Below are 25045 nucleotides of genomic sequence, written 5' to 3'. Positions count from 1 at the left end.
CAATCACGTGTATGCAGGCGAGGCGACTATAACCAGGCCTCAAATTTGAAGGGTAACCTCGAAAGCATCACCAGCACAAACAAAGCGGAATCTGAGAGAGCGAGAGAGAGCACATCGCCAGCGGGCGAAAGAACAATCTGTTTTTGATTGAGGGAGAGAGAGAGAGAGAAGAGAGAGAGATCAGCATAAACAAAGGGGTGTGTTCTTGATTGAGAGAGAGACAGCGCGCGAGCATCACGAGCACAAACAAAGCGGGCGGAAGAACAGAATGGAGGTCTGTGTTACAGGCGGTAGCGGCTACATCGCTTCCCATATCATCCATAGGCTGCTCCAGAAGGGCTACCGCGTGCGTACAACTGTTCGAAATCCAGGTACGTGGTTCTTCTGTGCTGGTTTCTCTCGGAGCAATCTGGTCAACGCGCTACCAGCAATATAACGTGTAGCCTTGTTCCTGGCGCAGAGGACCACAGCAAAACATCTTTTCTTCGGGACTTTCCAGGAGCGAGTGAACGGCTTCAGATTTTCAAGGCAGACCTGTTGGACGACGGCAGTTTCGACGATTGTGTTGCTGGAGTGAGCGGTGTCTTCCACGTTGCAGCTCCAGTTGTTGTGCCTAACTGCGATGATCCGGAGGTCAGTAAGGGACAGGCTTTTTCTTTCTGGGATTACGATTCATATCCGGAGTGTAGGCACCTTGTTGCAGCTTGGGCATTACTTGGCATATTGTCTGTATCTGAGACCCTTGCAAATAACAAAACGCGAGGGGCTCATACTCATAGTGAAGTCTTGACCCTGATGAGTGGATTTGGCAGAAAACATTTCTCGAGCCCTGCTTAAGGGGTACGATCAATGTACTCAACTCATGCTCCAAGGCGTCGTCCGTAAAGAGAGTTGTCATCACATCTTCTTGCTCGGCTGTCCGTTATGACTACAATCGGCAAAAGGACGATCCTCCTCTCGACGAGTCCTGCTGGAGCAATCCTGACTACTGCAAGCATTATCAGGTGTGCTTTTCAACACAACCAAACGCTTCTAAAAGGGCTTTCCAAGACTGGAGATCTCTCATCCTTGGGCGGCATCTGTTGCTTTCATGTAGCTCTGGTACGCCTGCGCCAAAACACTCGCAGAGAAGGAAGCGTGGAGGTTTTCATTTGAGAAGAAGTTAGACATTGTTGTGGTGAATCCTTCGTTTGTTGTAGGTCCAACTTTGTCAAAGGTGCCCACCAGCACCATATCTCTGATTCTCGACCTGCTGAAAGGTATGGCTAAAGGCCGTCCTGTCCCAACCTCTAGAAGGAGAACAACACTCAATTCACAAATTTATGCTAACTTACGCACATCGCTTAGGAGTATCTTGAATATCTTTAATACCTTGAATTAAATTGAAGATCCGTGGCATCATATTTTTGGAACAGGGTGCATAGGTTCGAATTCAATTAGGATCAACCCTTCTCGTCTTTTGGTGTATGCAGGAAAAGTGAAGATATATCCAAATTCGAGAATGGGGTATGTGCACATCGACGAAGTTGTGACTGCTCATATTTTGGCTTATGAAGATCCTTCTGCATCGGGGAGGCATATCTGTTCAGGCGAAGTATACAATTGGGAGGAGATAATAAGCATGCTTAAGACAAAGTATCCGGTGTACCCGATTGTTGCAACGTGAGTAAGAGACTGCGTGCCGTGCTTGTCTTATTGGCAAACAGGGAGATTGACAAGATGCTCTCTGTCGACTCTTTGTGTTCTTTCTAGTATGTTGTCTTGTACAAAAATTGCTACATCATAATCTTTATACTTCAAATAGGTTCGCTATGGTAGAACGGAGCTAAAATTCTTCGACATACCTTTGTGCCACAGGCGTGGAAACGATCAAGGAAACGACATTCCACACAGGATGAACACTGCAAAGCTACACAAACTGGGGTTACGTGAATTTAAGAACCTTGAGCAAATGTTTGATGACTGCATCACGAGTTTGAAGGAACACGCTCTCCTCGATTGAGCTCTTGGAAGGTGATTGTTTGCTATAATCTCGGAAGGTCACGATGAACGTAATCAAGTGCCCATCCTTCACAAAAGTTCTTGGAAAAAAACAAAAGGAGAGTTCAAGAGTTTGTTAATATTTAGAAGCTTAGATAGATAGGATCCAACTCCCATGGTCACGAGCTGACATGAAACTCCATACTTATATCCATTACATGAAATATTTGTAATAACTCCATACGTATATCCATTACATGAAAATTTTGTAATAGAATGCAAAGTTTGGGAGTCTTAGTGTGGATATCCATGTACTATGCACTTTGATGAGGCATTGGAATTCCACGTTGAATAAAAATAAGGGCTATGTTTTTCTTATGTTAGCATGGATTGCAAGTTTCAATGAATATTAAAATGCATTTAATTTTCATATTAATTACTAAAAGCAAGTACTATAAAGCTTTTCAATGGAGTGAATAAAAAGTGAAACATTATTTATACTCAATTTGTTACAAAAGTCATCCCCCTTTTCCATATGTTAAAATAGCAAACCTTGATTTGCATAATATTCCATGGGAATTAGATGCATGCAACTTGTTTAATATGTTAACACCATAAAATACCAAAACATATTCCTTGAGATATGTATGCTCAATATTCCAAAACACCATTGAGACCTTTCCACCTTTGTCTTAGAATCCAAAGGGCTCCATCCTCGATTTGTAATAAAAGCAACCTACATGCACTTGATGTTCTTTAGGTGCCTTTCAAATTTCAAGGGCATGACCCTTGTTGAAATGAAAAAGGGGATACAAATCCAAATGGCATTGAAATTTTTAACTACTCATCCAATGTTAAGCTTATTTATAGATATTTACTAGCCCATTAAACTAAGACAATTTTATCGACTAGTGTTCAACTCATAGACAGAACTATACTGTCTAGTGTCCATTAGGGGAGAATTGGGGTGTCAAAAGGGCCTCATAAGGAATGGATTAGGGAATGCTTAGTGGGCTAATGCAAGGGGCTTGGAGGGTCCCAAAGAGGCCTAACTAGCCCAACCTAGGTGGGTTAAGCCCACATTTGAGCCCACCTCTCCTCCCATCAATGAGGGGAGGGGGCCACTTTTTGAAATTTGAATTTCAAATTTTGAATCTCTCTCCCTCCCTCTCTCTCCCTCCCTCCCTCCCTCCCTCTCTCTCCCTCCCTCCTCCCTCCCTCTCTCCCTCCTCCTCCCTCTCCTTCCCTCCCCCTCCCTCCTCCGTGTTGCTCCTCCTCCTCCCTCCTCCCTCTCCCCTCCTCCTCCTCCTTCTGGCTCCTCCTCCCTCCTTCCTCTCCCCTCCTTCTCCAGCCACGCAAGCTCCCTCTCCTCTGCTCCTCCCTCCTGCAGAATCTCTCCTCTCCTCCTCCCTCCTGTAGCATCTCTCCCCTCCTCCGTCTTGCTCCTCCTCCTCCCTCTCCCCTCCTTCTCCTCCTTTTGGCTCCTCCTCCCTCCTTCTCCAGCCGCCCAAGCTCCCTCTCCTCTGCTCCTCCCTCCTGTAGAATCTCTCCCCTCCTCCTCCCTCCTATAGCATCTCTCCCCTCCTCCTCCCTTCTGCAGCGGCTTCTTCCCTCCCTTTTACACCTGTCGCTCTACTCTCCTCCTCCTCTTCCTCTTTCCCTCATCTGCTTCTCCTTCTCCCTCTTCCTTGCTACTCTCTCCCTCTCACTGCTCCATCTTTGCTAGCTCTTCCCTACATTTTAGCTTGCATCACTGATACCTCTCTTTGAGTACTCATGGCACCATTCGAGAACATATTCAACAAGTATCATGTGAACCTACAACTGGAGGTAGAATATGCAAGCACACGCTCTTTGGGATATAGTGGAACTCCTCAAAGTATGCTCCACACTCTTCGATTGCAAGGGAAGAAGCATGTTGACCTTTGGGTGGATGGAAACTTGGAACAAGTATAAAAGTTGAAGGGAACACTTTTGGGACTGACGGAGAGGAAAAGACAATTGCAATCTATGGATGTATTGTCAACCAATAGTGGTGCCCGAAAGAGGAGAATACAGGCTGCAAGGTTAGTTCCCCAAATTTTCATTGAAATTTCTTTCTCCAAAATATTTGTGGTGTTGCATTCTTTCCACTAGGACTCATTTATACTCTACTTCAGGAATTTCATGGAGGATGTGATGGGAACAATGGAAATGGATATGTTCTAAGAAGTTTAATAAAGCCAAGTGATGTCATGGAAGTGTTGAAGGACCCTAGACAAAAAGGGCTACATAAACAAGTTGCTAGAGAGGTAATGAAGGATTTCAAGGGCCTCGTGCAAGCAAAGGAGGTGCTTGGAGCTTGTGATGCTGCTGTGTAAGTCGTGAAGCTTACAACTCTGTTTTTAAAATTTTCAAGTAGGCTATGGAGGAAAAGTATAAGATATCTACAATGCCATTGCCAACACCGTGGTCTATAAGGCTTGCACATCAAGAAACAAACCAATGTGCTAGAGAAAAGCTTGGAGGATACCATTGTGTAAGTGGCACAATGACTTGGAAGAGTAAAAAGAAATCTGGCATCCAAATGTTTGAGATGAATGCTTTCAATAATGTTTACGTGGATGTAGAGAATTTGCAGAGAGCCATGGTCAAATTCTGTAGGATGAGAGAAGAAGGTAAGAGAAACTCCCTCTTCATATTCAACTTTATTTCTTCTCATTTCTATATAATTACTGTATTTCTCTTTCATTGTACAGATGGCAAGCTAGTATATGTTATAAAAATGGATGAAGCTCAGTTGGTAAATGAGCACAAGCTAGAGAGGGTGAGCATTTGTATTATGAACGATGCCTTGCATTTTGCTCAAGGGGATGAGGAAGTTGAGCAAGGTTTCTCAATCCAATCTGAGAAGGACATATGGTGGCTTGCAGCCTTTGAGACCCCAAAGGAGTGCCACGAGACATTGAAGTGGGTTTTGGAGAGAACCGGCATCCCATCGATTATTCGAAGACAAGAGGCAGGGCAAACATTAATAGTGGATGGGCATGGAACGTTTCAAGTTGAATGGCATCTAGCTGGTGATTTGAAGACCCTCAAGTGCTTGTATGGTTGTGATACAGGTGCAGATACAAAATGGACATGCTTGTATTGCAAAAAATTGAAATATTGCTTCATCAACCCCTGTCATTCTGGTTTTGTGACTTCCATAGCTGTAATCTTCTTGCATAAACTCCATTCATACTGTATTTGGTTGGAGAGACATAGAAATCACTGTAGGAGTGCACCAGCATGTCATTTCAAAAATTTGCAGCAAAATGCGATGTGGACCTGTTTGAAATTCCAAACTGCTCATATTGCATTTTATTGCAAATTTCTCTATATGGCTTCTTCCACCCCTGTGATTGCCTTTTCTTTGTTAGAACATGTTCTCCATGTCTGTGATCTCTTTCCAATCCTTTGTATGCAGTTTTTCAGAGTGATGGCAAGAACCAAGTCAACTGCAAGGAAAGTTGGCAAAGGACCAGGGCTTGCAGCAACAGCAGCTGGGGCAGGTACCAAGAAATTTAGTGTGCCTCCAAAGGGAAGAGCTGCACATGGCAGGAAGGATAAGCCAATGAGCTTGCTCAAGCAAAAGGCCAAAAGATTGAATCAAGGTGCAGGTGTGCTAAGGGAGATCAGGAGGCAATAGAAAGCTATAGGCTTTGCAATACCCAAAGCACCCTTTCAAAGACTGGTGAGAGAAATTTGTGACAGTTGGAACCTTGGGTTCAGGTGGAATAGAACTGCCATTCTTTCCTTACAGGAAATGGCAGAGGATTACTTGGAGAAATATTTTGAGGATGCAATGCTTGTAGCAGCCCATGCTCACAGGGTGACTTTGATGGCCAAAGACTTCAACACTTTGTCCAGAGTGAGATGGAGGTATGACAAGCTGGTTCATCCTGTGGAATGGCAGGACATCAAAATGAGAGATATATTGCTAATTCCACCTACAAGGAAGTTGAAGGTTGATGAGGTAACACACTCAAAGAACACCAGAGGGAAGGCTGCTTATGAGGACTCACTGAAGCAGCAAATAAAAGAAACAAAATCTGTTATAGATGTGGAGACTGGAAAGAAGGAGCTACAGATACATAGAAGGTTGAAGGAGCTGGGCCCTGATGTAGTTGTTCATATTGAGGATGAAGTTTCAGTCAATGATTTTGATTTGACAAAACAATGCTTAGTAGCATTGGCTAATAAGAATGAGTATTGCTCAGATACTATCATTCTTGCAATGCTCTAGTAAGTGTCTATAAATTTTACATTTTTTGCAAATCAATCCTCCTTGTAACTCCTTTATAACCTACCCTAATTATTTTCTGATCCTATGCAGCATGATGAGAAGCTGGCTTCACCCCTCTGTACAGCATACAGTCCATATTGTTGATCCAGCCATTTCTTCTAAATTAAGAGATGCAAAGGAGACTCCCATGAGTATTTCCAACTGGTTCAAACACTGCAATTTTGAAGTAATTGATGTTTTGCTACTTCCATACCATAGCAGGTATGTGGGTGACTAATTCTTTTAAGATTCTTCTTTAATATTGGGAACTCTTGTAGCCTTTCATTTTCTTATGCTTTTTTCCTTATGCAGTGACCACTGGAGTTTTGTGTCTATTGACATCCAGCAGAAGCAATGCTTTCTATTCAACTCTCTAAAAAACACACACAGAGAGCTGAAATTGTAAATGCTGTGTGTGCTTTTTGAACTTAAAACTTCATTATTTTGATATCATACTAACTAAATTATACATATTGCAGTTGTATTAGAAGGCTTTTAGATGCATTGGATCACTGTCCTCCAAATGTCTCTCTTTTGGATTCAATAGAGCCAATAAGTCTAGAGGTAAAAAGTCTATTAAATGCTATGTCTTTGAACTTATTGAATAATTTTATTTTGTGCTGATGCTAACAGTTTCTAACATATCTTTCTAACTGTACAGACACCACAACAAAATGATTCAAGTAGCTGTGGATGGAGGGTGCTGATCAATGCAAAATATATACTTTCAAGCTACTTTGAGAAGGAACAGCTAGACCTGGTAAGGAAAAATACTTTTCATTTAGCTTGAAGATAATTCATAATGATACAAATTGTTCTAAATTATCCTCTACCATTGCAGATGAAAGAGGATAGCTTCAGCTCCAACTATGTACATAATTTTAGAGCTCATACAATTTGGAGGTTTTTGAGCTATGCCTCCCCCAAACCTATTGTACCAGCTACTGTGGAGCTGGGTGAAAGCTCTAAAGTACAAGAAGGTGTCATACACCTTGATCCCACAGATGAAGCACCTAATGCTGAGGACCAGAAGCCACAGGAGCAATCACAGAGTGCTGAGGAGGAGCAGACACAGGAGCAAAGACCTGCTGCTGATGTTGAGGAGAAGGTGGAGAAGCTTCTGGGGCAGTGGAGGAGACAGGATGGAGCATGGACAGGATGGAGCAGCAGAGAGAAGATCCTCCAGAAAATGTAGAGCAGCCTCTGGATCAAACTGTACATAAATAGAAAATGGATGTCAGAAATATGTTCTACAGATTCAGCTAAACAGTTCTGTACAAAATCTTACTTGATTGAATACAAAACCTTTGTTTATGGAGTCTGTGTTATCTCAATTTTTAAATTTTATATGTCTTTGCATTTTATTGAGCTCTCTCTTCTTTTGAGTAACTGCAAAAAAGCAATATGAATTAGAGTGGTAAATTAAACTAATAGCAATGCTTAATGAGACTAGGATAAATCAGATGGTGTATCTTTCTATTGTTGTAGATAAATAAAAAGTCGTTTGAGATAGAACCTTCAGTCTCAAACAGAATGTCACTGCGCAATTGAGCTAGGGAGCAACATTCTCTTAATGAGATATTGACTAGCACATCACCATTCTCAACAACATCAATATCAATAAGTTTATTTTTTGCACCAAAAGACTCTTCATCTTGATCCATTGGGACAAGCTTTGTGCCTAGCATTCGACTGCGCTTGTAATAAAAAGAGAAAATAAAATTTTGTGATGCAACCATGTACTTCAGTTGCATAGAAGGTTGGACCACCTCACAAAACACTGAACTACATGTCTTCTTATTCCAACTTTTATCCAAAAATTGTGGCATGCATGCCGAATTTGTTGCTTTAACTGTGAACATTGTTTTTGAAACCTTCACTGGAAAGGTATTAAACAAGTCCACAAAAACTGTGAGAGGCATGCACAAAGAAATTTTTACTATCCTAGTGGCAATATTGGGCCTCAGAGCTTTCTGTACTTCTGTAAAAAGCTTCGCCCTATATGCCTCTGTAACACTAGAATGTGGGTGAGGCCAATCCACTGAATTCCACGCCGGAAGGTCTTGTTTTATTAATACACCATGTGTGTTAGCTTTGTCCAGCAACTGATAAAAATGATCATTAAAAAATATACCCGATTGAGCTAGCTCTGTTGCACATCGACCTTGGTATTGTTGTTCTCCTATCGATCCATGCAGAACATCTATAAATCCCAGAATACAATCGATGTTTTGCCATGTCTCATACGATGAAGTATATAAATCTGAAATAAAACAACACAAGAATGTCAATAAGCTAAGAGAGAAAGCTTCATCTTAAAAATCCATACACCTCATGAAGAAAAAAACCACAATAGAAAAATATACAATTAGGACTGTGTTGCGGAAGATTTTTTGGATAGTCTCGCAAGACAAGTTCTTTATGCATGTACACGTGCTGAATCAAAACTTCTTTCACAGATATCTTCCCTTTGGTGATTTTAAAATCTCGTACTCTTCCCTTCCACGATGCCAAGAAAATGTTTTTTGTCTGGGGTCTTTTTCTTTTGCTAGGTTGCATGAGCACCCATGCTCCTTTCGAAACACTAAACCTTTCCCAAGTTCCTTCCGTTTTGACTGTACTTGAATTCTCTACCGACGAAATAGAAGAAGCAGGTCGATGGGGTAAGGATGTTTGGTATAATTCTGCCTTCGTAGCATTATAATCCACAGAGCGTCTTCCACAAGAACGGCCGTGGTTTTGGTTCACCATGGAGATTTTCTGAATCTGTAACAATAGCAAAGTAATGTAACTAAGATAACAATTTGAAGTTTCAAGAAAGAGAAAGTGGGCAAAAAGACAGTTGACGAGAAACATCTTACTCTACGCCAAACAGGATCAAGGGAGCAGTTTTGGAAAAGAAAGGCTGTTGCACAATGAGGCAATGGTGTAGAATGGTAGACCTTTCGCACGAAAGGCGGCACAACATTTGAAAGTTCAAAGGAAGGTGGAAGCGGGAAGGATCTTGTCAGATAAAATGTCAGTTTAGATTCTATCTTCTTGTCCAAAGATCTTCTGAGAATAAAAAACCAATCTCCACATTAATGTAGCACGCTTGTACTTACATAAAGTATTGTTTCTTTTTTCTATTTTCTCTTATTTTCGTGAATTTTCAACGTTACGTTGGCCTTCTATTGATTGGTTGAGAGCTTATTTTTCCAAACCGTAAAAGGCCCCAAAATGAGCTCCCTTTTTTCCTAATTAGTATTTAAAGGAGCAAATTAGGAAGGCCAAGAGCATGAACAAGACAATCATAGTTATAAGTCCAATAGGTTTGAAGAAACAAATTAGAAAGGTGGCATAGTGAATCGCTTGAGTCTAAGTCTAGAGTCATAGTATATTGGAATTGCAAGTAGATTATAATGGGATCTTTTCTCATGCTAGTTCTAGTCTTGTTTTGTTGTGCATAGGCTTGGAGGATTGAGTCACGTGGTCTTTCATAGGGTCTTATGCCTCAAGCCAAGGTGAGCGAGAGTGAGGAGAGATAGAGTGTTGGTTCTATTGCTCCCCTATTTCTACAACCATTTGTAATTCAAAGGATCTTATCGACTAGTACAAGTGTGTTTGAATTATTCAGTTACTACTTCTTGTATTTCTCTACATTACTTGTATTCCCAATTGAGAGGTTAATCGTCCATTGTTCACCCACACAGCACAAACCCAGATTGTTAATATTTTCTATTGATATCTATTTCTGCATCCTGAGCAACATAGGAAATCCTAGCATGACAACATCAGGATTGCAAGAGAGGGCATCTCCCTATACATGCGAACACTCACACCAAGTTGGACACAAGGCTATCAATCAAACTGAGGGGTGAAAAAAAGATTGTCAATGCCCTTTTCTTCCAATTGCCAAGTATGTACAATCCAAGATAATAAGATTTGGAAAAATGCTTTTGGTGGAATAGGTAGTTACACTAACAAATGGCTAAGAGCTATTGATAGGACTAGAATCTTCCTGAAGACTATTATAAAGAGAGAAGCAAGAGAAAGAAAAAAGAGGAGAGAAGATCTTGAGAGAGACATTCTTGCTTAGCTTTCAATTTTTTAGATTATGGTCAAATTCAAAGCTAAGGAATATCATCACAATAGCTCCAGATATACACGAAAAGCTAGCAACTTTTCTTTTAGCATGCAGCCTCTGTAGTATGCCTCGGTAAAACCATTGGAAGACTTCCTTCAGACTATTCGCCTTCTGACTCCCTCCATAGTGTTGTGTGTGTCTAAAAAATGCATTACGTGCCATGTAGTGGGACTTCTCCATGCCTTGGGTAGACCAAATAGCTGGGCATCCATACTTTTTGACAAAATAGGGAAGGTGGTTGTATATGATATGCTGTAAGACATAAGAATGCATAGTAAGTAATAAAAAAAAAGAGGATCACACTTAAGTAAAAGAAAAAGACATAACCTTACCATGTAGTGAGTTATATTGCAGGCTGTCCACACGTCTTTCATTGACTTTCCAAAATGTTTAATTGCCTCCTCAAAGTTCTTGTAATCACTCTTTGTCCATGTTACTTTGTCACAGAACATGAAGAGTTGATCAAGAGACCTCCACACCTCTGCCTTCCTATTTCGTGCTTCCCCATCTGCCTCATGATCTTGCACAGCATTATGGACTTGCTTCCACAATCCATAATTAATCTTTGAAACTGCTCTACCTTGCCTTACTTGCTTACTGTGTTTGGGTCGAGACAAGAATCTTCTTGCCTTAACACCACCAATAGAGGGCTTGATTGGTACCTCCTTGCCATTGGTAGACTTTTTAAAATCCTTTGTGATTTGAACATCTCCTCCATGCAGACCTATATCGGATAACACTTTTTCCAATGCTTGAAGAGCATCCTTTCTATTTTTTTCGGGACGGAGTTTCCAAGCAAATCCAATATATAAAAATACCAATTTCTCAATAATTCGACATAGACCATGCAATGTGCAGATGTGAACATTACATAGTGGAATGTCCAGAATGGCCTTGAAGTCAGGGTCAACTTTATCTCTATCAGGTGCTCTCTTCCACCATTTTGAATCCATTACTTGAGCTGATTCTTTGCAGTAAAGACAAGGAGACTTTGAGTTGCCTCCTTTACTAATGTTATACATGCACTTAAGTGTTTTAAGATCCCCGGCCATGTGCCACTCTACTTGAAAATCACCTTTTCCTGCAACATGGAGATTCTCGCCTTGCACTTGTCTTTTGATTATTCTTGGTATTTTCGTGTGGTGAAACACCCAATCTAGTGTTTCATGGTCTTCGGTCTTCACCTGCGAGATTATAGAAAACAAAAGTATTACTATATTAGATTTGAAAACAATGACCAAAATCAAGTATAAAACAACCCATGACCTCTTATCCTCCACATGGTTGCTAGATTTGGCAGTAAAACTCGTTTAATCCTTTGATCTTTCAAAGTTGAGGATATCGCATGGAAAATCGAACTATATCCCTTCCTGCTAACTCCACTAACATCAAGAGCCTCTTGGATTATAGTGCCATCAACTTGATTATTGGATACAAAGTCCTCTACAACATTGCGTTTGACTGTTTTGTATTTTTTTTCCTCAATCAAACCTTTTGCTACACCGCAAGAAAGCAATCCTTTCATTTGTTTAACAGGAAGAAGGTTCGGGTCCATATTTTCTTTTGCAGGCTCCAATAATTTCCTGTAGTAACAACACAATATGACTATATCATTCAGCACCTCCATTCTTATTTTGCGACAATCAACGAAATAGATATAGTCTGGAAGAGAGCCTTTTTGAGTATACAAAATGATAAATTTCAATCTAACCTTGCTTCCTGAATTCGTCGCTTGCATCCACCAGTCCCAACCTTCAAATTTGTAATGTTTTTAATCTTCCTACTACGTAGTCTGTCTCCAAGCACGGTTCTCTTCTTTCTTGCTCTTGTCAACTCTTTTTTACTCTTTGAATGCTCCTCAATTTCATTCTGCAACTGCTGCTCCAATTTTGCACGAATGGCTATCTCCTCCATCTTGGCCCCCTTTTCTTGTAGGTACATCATTTTATACATTTCCGCAAATGCAGACTGCGCTGAAATATAACCAAGAAGTCCATTTTGTCCATCGCCGGCAAACCTCAGTAATGTGGTGGGATTGACAAATGGAGGTGTAGAGTTTTTTACTTGACATTTTGGATATATGCTTCCATCGCACTATAAGTCAATATGTTGAAGCCCTTCTCTTCTCATATTTTCCCGCTGTTGAGCATTCAGCACCGTATCCTTTCGTCTTTTTTGTGCTGGACCATATTGTTCTTCTAAGTCGATGTGAAGATGGTGTAATCGCTTCTTCTCAGATAGTGACTCACTAGTATCGGCCATTTTTTGTGCTTCTCAGGTTGCGAAGTTTGTTTTTCAATCTCATAGTCGTTTTGTAACATGAATCGTGGAAGTGTGGCGGTATCCATGTGAATATTTTGAAAACTTGCAATCACTAAGTTCAATGATGGATCTTTATGAAAGGCCTGCACACGTCGGCCAAAGAGATGCGGAATCTTTGGTAAACAAAAAAAAATCTAAGAGGATATTTAATACAAAATCGTGTTAGTCAGACAAAAGATTATCTTATTCCTTTTTGAATTGACAGTTCTGTAGTCCTTACTGACAGTTCTGAGCCACGTTTCCGTATTTTACTACTTTTGAGGTCTTTTAGGAGAGAAATAAATCAAAAAATAGTGAATTTCTTACAGGGCCCCAAAATGAGTTCCCTTTTTCCCTAATGCTAGAATGCTATCATTGATGCCCTTGACCTTCCTAATTTGTTCCTTTAAATCTGTTCGACTGTGAACTATGATGGGCTCATTGATGCTCTTGACCTTTTCCTTTTCTTAGTAGTTTGGGCTCACACTACCTTGTTATTAGTACTAGCCGAATTCCATTTCTTCTCACCTACGTGATCTCAAACCTACTTGACTTGACCCGAGTCACCGTGACCTGGCTCGATCATTGTTTCTATATTAATTATGTCTGCACTTTGCCCAATAGCATTCTCATCATCATCAGGATACTTTTTCCTTGGTGGGATGCATGGGTGCTCTGAAGGCTTATAGAGCTCATAGATTACTACCTGAATTTGTTTTAACATTTCCACTAGTTGGTGAAGAGTGGCATTCTCTTGTCAGTATTATTGTAGCTCAGCAATCATAGCATCCAAGGAATGGAGGCACTCTTCCTAGTGCACAATCAACTGATGTTGGGAGGAAATGGTCTACTAGGTAGTCGAAAGTGACCCCATAGACTCCTGATACTGATGCGCTAAGACCACATGCTTGTTCTAGAGATCTTCATGTGCTAGCTTCGAACCATCTAGCTTTTAATCATTCCACTTTTGTGTTTCTCCATGAGCTAGATTAGCTCAAAAAAGTAATCCTAGAGCTCCCTTGTGTACCTACTTGCTCATGATGCTCATGTATCAAAACTTGGGGGTACCACTATTCAACAATGTGTTGCATTGTCCAAGATAACTCCAACCTTGTCTCCCTCAATTGTTGCTAATTGGGAAATTTTGTACCAAGAGGCTTTGTGTCTTCAAAACAAAACAAAAGATGGATTCCTTCACCTTGGAGTACCTGATGGAGAGCAAGAACCAGAGTATTTCTAGAGTACATAGGATCCAAAGAATGGCATTGGAACCTTTAAATTCCATCAAGGTAGCACCTTTATGGGGGGTTTCCATTTTTAGAGCAAAAACCCCCGAGTGACGAGCAGAAAAAGGTAGGAGGGGTCAAAATATATAGGCTCAAGTCATTTTTGGGGAGCAAAAAAATCCAAATTATTTCAAGGAATATGTAAGTAAATATGAAATATTGATAAATAGATATAGATATAAATATACCTTTATATAATATACATATATAATGTCCAAGTGGTGACTTATTTTATCACTTTCAAAAATCCTTTCTTTTCCTTTCACCATTGGTTGGATCATGAAATTTTGAGCAAATATCCTCTTTACAGTTCCTCGGGATGACCTAAGAAAATAATATAATACTTTTTTAATAGACCCTCTAAGTGTATTTTTCCAGAGGAATATGGTTTGAAGAGCTTGCCCCAACCCTATTCCACCGGCAGAATACCCTTGGAGAGCCTACGCAAAAGGGGTCATAACTTTTGCTCCTTATCTCAGATTGAGGAGTTGTAAAAAGGAAAAATGTTCAAAATTTCATTATCTATGCAATGGTAGGCTTAAAATTATACTTTTAATAGTTATAAAAGAGGAAAAGTAAAAATTTCAAAATGTATATGAGAGTTACTTCTCCCTAATTCATATTATGGTAGGAAGGAGTTCAGTAGAGACCACATTTCCTCAAAAGTACTTAGGTTTGGAGAATTGGGAATATTTTGAAAATTTGTTCCTTGCCTTCCCATATTTGATAATGTATTAGAGATTAATTTATGATCGATTATAATATGCTCAAGTATGAGGTTTCCAATATCTTTTTCCTACTCATCCAAGGAATATGGTTACATTGTTAGATGAGAGCTTCAAATATGGCCCTTGCTAAAGATTAGGGAAACTCTTTTAAATTGATTTAATTACCATAATCCTCAAAATAGAGTATGGTAGGGAGGTATTTATAGGAGTTTCTAAAGTGTTCACTATTTGTTCATATATAGATGATGTTCTCTAAAATGAGGGTTATAATGAAAAATAAGTAAAACACCTATTTCATTAATTTTGGACTAGTGCACTGTCCAAGTTCGTTTTGTGAGATAATTTTGGATAAAGCATTTTAAAAAAAGAGGCTCTTATAAAACAAAACTTTGAGTCAAAAAGTAAGATTTTAAAAAATCAAATTAGAAAAAATGACGTGACATGTTATAAAAACTAGAGTACATTAAAAAAAGAGGACTTCATGTTGTTAAAAGAGACAAAAAGTAATATTTTAAAAAATCAAATTAGAAAAAAAACTAGAGTACATTGTCTCTCTTGTCTATTACAACTTTACATTAGAGAACTAAAAAGTCTTTGTGGAACTGTAGTTTCATTTCTTGTCTATTATAGTTACTTTAGAAAACACATAAGTCTATGGAATTAAATTTCACAGTTACTTTAAATTTCTATGGAAGTAAATTTCCATCACTTGACTATTAAGTCATTAGAGAGAGCATATGTCCTCGAAAGTGCCTACTATGGCATTGGCTTCATGAAAACAAGCAGACTTTAAACTTGCAGGCCATGCGTAACCAGGGCTGGCATCGCAAATCTCCTCACAGACTCTCCTCACAACTTGTTTCGAATCTTCTGCCGACTTGTAAGCATTCAACAACTCTTCTTTTCTCTCTTGGCTTTCCTCATCTTCACCATTTTTTTCAATACAGCTTCTAGCCACCGCCATATCCTGTACAAAAATTTAACTCATTCGCATAAGAAGTACGTGATTAAAAGAAGCGAAAAAGAAAGCTAAGGATATTCACCTCTTCTACTGAGTTCAAATCAAGCAGCCATGTGCGTAACATATCCTCCTCGAATGATTTTCCCTTCATTGGTCCATACAAAAGAGATCTAAGACAGAATTTGAGTTCAGTAAATGAAGTCGGGTAGTAACTAGTCATTGCCTTAGAGGGAAAGTGGGAGAAGGAGAGTGAGAGAGCGATAGCGAGGGATGCACAGTGAGCTGCCCCTCCTTCAAGAGTGATAGAAAGTGAGGGAAGACGTAAAGTGAAAGACGAATACAAGTTAATCAAAAGGACTAGGATGTAAGAAATAAGAGAGTGTTTGTGGAAGGACTACGATGTAAGAATACAAGTGCACTAAGGCACGATGTGTTCGCTATGATAAGGATAAGGGTTGGAATAAAGTGAGAGAAGCATTGGAAATGCTCTACTTTAAGTGAGTGGAGACTGTCCAACTGAATAAAATTTTGCAGAGCATTGGGAATGTTGTACTTTAAGTGAGTGGAGCATTGGGAATTGATACTTTGCCATGAAATATATTACAAATATTACATCATCACATATTCATATCAAAATTCTCATCAAGAAGGTTATATTTCCTAATAGTCACATCATCACACATTCATATCATAAAATTGTGTGCATGAAATAAATATATAAATATCATGACTAAATGCCACTTAAGTAATAAGTCAGAAATTGGTGTATAATCAACAAAAACTACATCATGATTCATACATTGCAACAAATAAATGTCAACCATAATATTCATGGAGTAAACAACATCATGAGAATATGCTCCTCATGCATATATACAAATACAACATCATACATGCATCACACCTCTTCTGATGCTTCTAGTGGAGACTGTGGCAACTCTTCTAATGCTTCCAATGGAGTCTGTGGTGCTCTAGATGTACACTCAGTCTCTACTTCTTCTGTAGTATGTAGTGCTTTCGGAGTAGACTCAGTATCCTCTTCCTTAAGTGCAAGCAGAGGCTGTGGCAACTCTTTTGATGCTTCCAGTGGAGGCTGTGGTGCTGTAGGTGTACACTGAGTCTCTACTTCTTCTATAGTGTGCAGTGCTTTCACAGTAGACTCAGTCTCCTCTTCCTTAAATGCAAGTTCTGATATTGCTTCAATTGCATGTTGTATTCTAATGGTAGTAATTAGGTCTCGAATGATTTCAGCCCTAAACAATTGTATATCCTCCTCTGAATATTTGAGCTCCAAAGAGTCTTCCAATGAGATCTGTGGCTTAAGTGAGAAAATTTCTTTGAAAATCAACATGCAGTTGTAGGCAACTCCACCCACAACTATGCCCATCTTCCTGCTCTACTACTAAACGCTTTTGGAAGTCTAGCGAGTCTTTGTACTGTCCTGTTTCTCTGATAGCAGATACCAACTTTTCAATCGACCTACTCATCATGACATATTAAAAAAACTTAGTGTGTCTATTACATAAGGTACATAATATAGAAGTAACAACATATTAATAGAATACTTACGTTTACACTGAGCCATGAAAGCCTGCAATCGAGTTAACAAACCAACAATAGTTGTCTTCAAGGTCCCAAACCACCAGACTCCAATGTTCCCTACACGAATAATTAAGAACCATTATTATTTAACACAATGTTGCCAGTATAAGATGAAAATAAAGGTTGCCATGATACTTACATCTCGTGATATGCCATAAATAGGACTCGCACGCCATGTAAATGTAAAGGCTGTAACCATTTACAAACATCGGCTATCGTCTTTCTGCTATCGCTAAGTATAGGAGAAAGGAGGGAATCCAACATATACACATGGTTTTGTACGACTCTACCAAATCATGAGATAACTATACTACACCAACAAATAAATGAACATTAGCTTATTAGATTTAATCAAAATATTGAATTATCAAGCAGAGAAAAAGTTTGTATTAAACCTGAGAATGGCCATCATAACGTTGTTATTGACCTCATTTGAAGCTCTAGAGAGGATTGAAATCTCCTCTCCCCCAAATTCAAGATACTGAGGTCTATGTTGAATCATAACCCTAACATTAAAAGAGCTTCCCAATTCTTCCAATGAAGCCATGTTTGTAGAGTTGAGGTCTTCTATCCCCTTTGACTCTTTGACGGCATTCATTTCGCACTCCTTTGAGCCATTATCTATTTGCCTTGTGGGAGGGTCCATAATGTCACCCTTAATGATTGCTCGAATGGTACATGTTATAAATGCGTAGAGATGCAAATCCATATATGTTGACAGTGTGGTGTCATTTTGTATCTCAAAAATTTGACCAAGTACCAAAAAGCAATTGTAGCCCACCCTCCATCCACAATTATAGATGTGGCTATTCTCTTGATGTGATACTTGACATGTTATATACTCTATTTGTTGTGGCAAGTCACATTTCCGCATTACTGTGTCGATAGCACCTACTAACTTTCGAGCTGATCTGCACATCAAAACATATAGACGGATGTCATTGAGTTGGCAAAGAAGCACTTCTTAGCAAAGATGTCCACGACTACCAGACTCCAATGTGAGCTGCATTATCAATAAAGAATAATTACTATGTTTGAGACAATTCTAGCAATGCAATAGAAAAAACAAGAATTGTTTGATGCTTACTTCTCATAATATGCTGTAAAAATAACTCGTGCATCATTCATAGGAACGTGCTTCAACCACTTGCAAACATCCTCTATGGTTTCTTCTTTGTTGCTAAGCACTTCCAAAATACGAGGATCGAGCATATATGAAACGCTTTGTATATTTTGCGGAAAATTTGCTATAACATTACTATATTTAAAAAAAAAGTATTAGCTTCTTGGGTTTAATCGAAATAAGCAAAGTATAAAGCCAAGGAAAAGGCTACATCAGACCTGAGGATGGTTGTAATGACTTTGACATTAACCTCTTTCTTAGGATTCAAGAGGATTGAAATCTCTTCTTCACTAAATTCAAAAAAATGAGGTTGTTGTCGAATTAACAACATAGCAGTGAATGAACTTCCAATCTGCTCCAATAGATTCATATTTTCATGACTCATCTTATTGAGAGAGTAGTCTACATCATATTCTTCTTCACTTGCTATGTCTTCTACATCCTCCTTCTGCTATAAAAATATAAAAAAGTTATGCGATGTACACATCCCAAATAAAGGCTTAAACAAGCAAATAAGGTTTCATACATGCTTTCATTAGAGTGAGTCTCTCCTCCTCTTGGAGCAAAAATTTAAAAAAGGTTTCATACATGCTTTCATTAGAGTGAGTCTCTCGTCCTCTTGGAGGAAAAATTTAAAAAGTTATGAGATTTACACATCCCAAATAAAAATAAAGGTTTAAATAATCATAGAAGTATAAAGATAGCATGCTTTCATTAGACTCAGTCTCTTCTCCTCTTGGAGGAAAATATAAAAAAGTTATGAGATTTACACATCCCAATTAAAGTTGTGTCAGTCTCAGTCGCTCTCTCTCTCTCTCCTCTCTCCATTGTTATTAAATTATAAGCTTGACATCAAAACATGGTTGGATTTTTTGTGCAAAAGTTACAAGTTCTTCAACCAAGCCAGATTTGCAGCCGCCTCATACTTTCCCTACAGACTTTTTTCTGTATGTTTAAAGATGTGTCTCAGATTTTTACATGTTTGCAAAACTTCTTTGTGATTGCAATGTAAAGGATTTACTTTTTCCCCTAGATCACTTGGAAAGGAGATGAAGAGATTGCAAAGAGCATTGCAGTATATTTGTATATATTTTTTGCAACATCTAGCAACAGAGACTTTCCAGCTAAACTATTTTAAAACCTATAGCATGTCATGCAACCAACAAAGTAAAAATACTAAGCTTATCCAACACAATGGCATGAAATCAAGTCATCATAATAAATGAAGTGAAATAGTTGCATCTTTTACGACGAGCATGTATCCTATTATAACAAGGTGAATTTCATTCAAAGGGCCTGCTACTTTTAGTGAAGGGAGGAATGGAATTGTTAGGGTGCTACAATGGTTGTGTAAATGGTAGAAGTCTTTAGGGACCAGGATGTCTTTGTATTGTTGGTGGACAAAGGAGTGAGGGACAATTAGTGTGATTGTCTCACAATTTTGACGGTCAGTGAAGTTAGCACTTAGGCGTGTCTGAGGGTTAGATGCCGTAACCCTAACCCTAAATGGGTATGTATATATTCTACATTTTCAACTAAATCTAGTGTACAGTTAGTCATTTGCGGTGTGCTCTCTGGCTGTGCCCTCTCTCCTCAACTCCACTCTTCTCCTCTCCCCTCTTCATATTTTGTCATGGGCTACTGAGAGAGAGAGAGAGAGAGAGAGAGAGAGAGAGAGAGAGAGAGAGGTGCAAGGTTCAAAGGTTTGGGAAACATACTTAATCTACTTTGAGGATGCAAGGGTTTTGGGCCATGATTTAGAGGGTATGGTATTTACAACGAGGGAATCCATGTTGGGATATCTCAAGGTGTATGCCTCAGGAACACCTTATGTTTCTATGTGTGAGTGCTAGAGGCACAGTTAGGTGCCCACAAGCACAGTTAGGTGGTGGAGAGCCACATAGGATGATTGAGAGAATCTAGGAGCAGATTGAGGAGATGATTGTGGAGCTCTGAGGTCATCAGTGATGTGAGTGAGCATGTATGAGGTGCCTACTTAAGGACCTCACTCTTCTTCATTCTACAACCAAGTAATGCAAGTATTCTGAGTTTGTGTCCATTCTTTGCTTTCCTTTCAGTTTCACCAACATGGTATCAGAGCCATTTGATCCCCCTTGATCCCATTTCTGCCACATCATCATCTTCTTCTTCACCATCTCTCCCTCTTCTTCCCAAACTTTGCTTAAGCTTGTTCTCCTCCGGTTCTCAGCCATTTCCCACGTCCTTCCTGCTGGAGATCTATCTCAAAAGGGTGAACTTTTGGCTAAGAGGAATTGAAGAAAGGCGTGCCCGTTTCGTCATCATTGCACGAAAGTCGTCGACTGTTCCTTCTGCGTTTTCTCCCAACACACTTTATCTTTCTCTAATTCCTTTCAGGGGGAGTTAGTCCATACCTAGAGCTATCCTGTGCTGAAATCTGAGCAGCAATGGCTGCATATTCAAGGAGAAATCAGAGAAAAACCAGTCGACTTTGAAGAGGCAAGATAGGGCGACCTGACGCGTTTTTGCGCCTCTTCTTCCCAGAGGACCTTCTGTGGTATACCAGCTCTCTTTTGCCTTAGAAACCCCCTTTTCCTTTGCTTTGAAGAGTGAGCTACAAGCCCTCCAAGTTCAGCTTTTCTGTTTTGACAGTTTTGGACAAGTTTTTGAAGATGATGCTACATAAAATGCTACTCTAGCATTTCTGGTTTTTTTGAAGCTTTCAATAACTTTAGTACAAGTGTGGCTTCAGTTTTGTTTTGAATTACTAGACCTGGTTTTGATTGGAAAGTATTTATTTCACCCACTTCTATGAAGCATGTAAGAAAAAGCATCATTGATTGAATATTGGTCACTAGTCTTTGCTACATCAAGTGCTCATATTTTGGAAGTCTTTCAGTTATTTTTGCCTTGTAAGAGGGATAGACACTGCCCAATATCTGGGTTAGACCCTCTCATGGCTACCCTATTTAATCTCGAGAAGTTCAATGGAAAGGGCTTCCACACATGGCAGATGAAGGTGAAATTTGCATTGATGAGGGAGAACTTATGGGGACTTGTCAAACCTAATCCTACCGCTACTTCTACGGCCTCCAATGCTAGAGAAACCTCAACTCCGACACGATCGACAAGGGATCCAGCTAGAGAAGAAAAAGCATACGGTATCATTGCTCTTGCTTTAGGAGATGATTATATTCACCATATCTCTGACTTGCAGTCTCCTTCGGAAGCTTGGCAGAAGCTTGACATGATTTTTGGTGCTAGCTCTCACATCTCTAAACTATCACTTAAAATCTCTTTCTTTGAATTGAAGATGGCTAGTGGTACTACTTTAGCAGTTCATGTCAACTATATGCGGAGTCTTATGACTCAATTAGCTTCTATCAACTCTCCTATTACTCCAGATGATGCTATGGCAGTGTTACTTAAGAGTATGCCTAAAGATTATGATCACATAGTTACCACTCTGAAAAATCTTCCTAATCCTAATCTTGAAGATATTATCTCTGCCCTCCAAGAAGAAGAAAGGCATATGGAGCTCAGGAAAGGCAATGACTCTACTTATGCTGTAAAATTCCAGAAGGGCAAGTATACCCCTTGCAATCACTGTGGAAAGACAAATCACCTTTCAAAGGACTACTTCAAAATTAATCCATGCAAGCACTGTGGCAAGAACAACCATAATGAGAAGTTTTGTTTTTGAAGTATATGGAAAAAAAACCATGGGACTATGATATTCAAAAAAATTGGAGTGTCTTTAGTCCAGTTTTGGAATTGGACTTTATACAAGTCCAATTTTTTTTAATACAATGTTCTTCTTGAATTCCCAAAAAATCTGCATAGGACCATTATTCTTTGAAAATTTTCTTAAAAGGGGAGGTCTAAAATCATTCGACAGACCTGCACATTGATACTGAGAAAGGAAATATAAATATTTTTTGTTGGTTTTCTTCTTGAAAGGTGTTGCATCCTTTGGGGCTAAACCAATCCTCTTCTCTACACCTTCTAGGGTTCATTTCAATTTGCCTTTAGTACAAAGAATTTTGCAATAGCAATTTGAATTTGGCACATAGCACACTCATAGCACATTGCATTTGGCTTATAATACTTTGCATTTAGCACATAACCACACATTTGTGTGGATCAACCCAAATGCCAATTTAAAAGGAGTCAACCCTGTAGCCACCTTGAAAGAAGTGTGGTACGCCCATAATGCTACCAGTAACTTTTCATCCCAATCCGTGCGGTGCTCATTCACCAATAGCGACATGGTCCTCTTGAATGTATGATTGGTAGACTCAGCCAGTCCATTCGCTTGTGGATAATAGGGGGAAGAGTTCTTGTGAATCACCATATAAAAAGCATTCATCCACTTGATGACTTTGTTGACAAAATGAGTTCCCCTGTCATTGACAATCTCAATTGGACACCCGAACTGAGTGAACACATCGCAGTTTAGACACTTTGCGATCGATTTTGGGGTGTTTTCCCACAAGGCCCAAGCTTCCACCAATTTGGTGCAATAGTTAGTGGTGGCTACCAATGTTGAGATATCGAGCTCCACTCGTGATATGCCAGGGTGACCGTTGTGCATTTATGTCACCGACTTGTTAGCTGCAGATGCGGTTGGTACACTGCCCATGAATAATAGCTGGATGATAGCTATCCTTATGTACTCTAGTTTGTGGCTCAGTTAGTATGCCACCTTAGTTAGCAGAGTTTGGTTTGAGACCCACATATAGGGTTCTTTTATTTCTTTGTACTAGAGTTCTTTTGGCTTTCACAACTAAGAAGAGGAAAATTGTTTTCAACCTCCACCTTTGTGTGTATTCCCCCATTGTGTATGTGAGAAAACTGCAAGTGAGACTCCTTCCTTCTCTCCCACTATCTTCACATGGTATCAAAGCCTGGTTCGTGGTAAGGAGCTCAAGAAAGCAAACCAAGTTCGCGGTGTCCTGGTAAGAGGACCAGTGTTGCTTTCCTTTTTCGAGTTTGGGAGCAAATCTCTGCAGGTAGCACAACCGAAAAGTGCAAGAGTGCATTGTGTGGCGAGAGGGCAGTACATGCTGCGGGAGGGGCAAAGCCCTTGGTGACTTTATTTTTCTGATTCCAGGCCATTTCGGGGCCCGTTTTGGAGGCGAAGGTTCTCCGCAAGCACTAAGAAAAAGGCCCTGTTTTTGCTGTGCGACCACTATTCTGCAGGTCAGTGAAAAGTTGCCGTAGAAATTGCATCGTATGCATGTGTGCAGAGATATTGGGAGTTACAAAATCATCCTTATTGCCTATTGATGCAAAATCGTCACTAGGAAGTGACTGTGTGGTCAAAAACCACCTTCGTCAGTTTTGCAGATTTGCCCTTGTGAGGCAGAAGCTATGTTTTTTGCAGTGACAGAATATTTTGTAGTGTTTTGTAATGGCGTCTGATTCTCTTTCACAGATTGTCATTGAAAAGCTTGACAAGAACAACTTCCAGGCATGGAAGTTTAGAATGACGAATTTCCTTGTGGGAAAAGGCTATTGGGAGTTCATTATAGGAAATGAAGAAGAACCAGTTCTTCCTAATGTTCCCAATCAACAAGAAATGCAAGCATTTAAAGGATGGCATGAGAGAGCCAGAAAAGTTATGTACTAGCTGTCTATCAGTATTTCAAATTCTATGATTGTGCATATTCAGGATGCAAGTACGCCAAAGGAGGCATGGGATACTTTGGCAAAAATGTACAGCACAAATACACAAGCCAGGAAAATGCAGCTCAAGTAGGAGTTGCACAATGTGCAGAGAGAAAATATGAGCATCAATGACTACCACATGAAGGTGAAGAAAATTGCAGATGCACTTGCTTCCATTGGGTCGCCAGTGGAAGATGATGATTTAGTTTATGTGACCTTGAATGGTCTAGGAAAGGATTATGCACAGTTCCGGACATCCATTGCCGTCCGTGAAAAATTTCCTGATTTTGAGGAGTTGTTTGCTCTTTTAATTTTTGAAGAGCAGAGAAATGGTGGTGCATCTTCTTCAGGAGGAACTTTAAAAGAAACTGTCTTCTACTCAAATGCTAGAAGAGGTAGAGGCAAAGGTAGAGCAAGCCGATCTGGAGGCCGTGGTAGAAATCAGAATATGCAGCAAACTCAAGAAAACCAGTCCTATGGAGAAGGACGTGGTAACTCTAGAGGCAAGGGGAGCCAAAGAGGTCGTGGTGGATGGCAGAGAGGCCAAAATGCAAACAGCAATGTTGAATGCCACTACTGTGGTAAAATGGGTCATATGGCTAAAGACTGCTATAAAAAGCAGAATGACATCATGAATGGAAAATTGCAGCAAGGGAATTATGCATCTTTTAGTAGACAGGGTGATGACAGGAATGAGCATCTGTTTATGGTGCAGCACATGACCAATTCTGTGACAAGTGTAGAAGAAAGCAATGATGTGTGGTATGTTGACTCAGGTGCATCAAACCACATGACAGGTCATGCAGAATGGATGCAAGATGCAAAGAAAATGGAAAGACTAGGATTTGTGGAGACTCGTGATGATATTGCACATCCTATTGTGCAGATTGGTAAAATTCCTTTGTCTATGCAAGATGGGAAAAAGAAATACCTGTCTGATGTATTTCATGTCTCGAATATCACCAAGAACCTGGTTTTTGTTG

At 39.7% G+C, this 25045-nt stretch overlaps 1 protein-coding gene across 1 annotated transcript; it reads left to right on the top strand.

Annotated features, from left to right (window-relative positions):
• The first annotated feature begins 268 nt into the window (after positions 1 to 268).
• LOC147882365 (tetraketide alpha-pyrone reductase 2-like) lies at positions 269 to 2033 on the top strand. Its single transcript, XM_087400962.1, has 6 exons — positions 269 to 371; positions 461 to 633; positions 813 to 1004; positions 1097 to 1259; positions 1473 to 1662; positions 1858 to 2033. The coding sequence occupies exons 1-6, from the start codon at positions 269 to 271 to the stop codon at positions 2000 to 2002; spliced, it is 966 nt and encodes a 321-aa protein (XP_087257088.1). The 3' UTR covers positions 2003 to 2033.
• Positions 2034 to 25045: the final 23012 nt, after the last annotated feature.

Source organism: Dipteris shenzhenensis, chromosome 29, assembly GCF_047967505.1.
Source record: "Dipteris shenzhenensis isolate YYH24624 ecotype China chromosome 29, Dip_SZ_1.0, whole genome shotgun sequence".
Classification (NCBI taxonomy): Eukaryota; Viridiplantae; Streptophyta; class Polypodiopsida; order Gleicheniales; family Dipteridaceae; genus Dipteris; species Dipteris shenzhenensis.
This window is presented reverse-complemented; position numbering and strand designations above follow the sequence as displayed.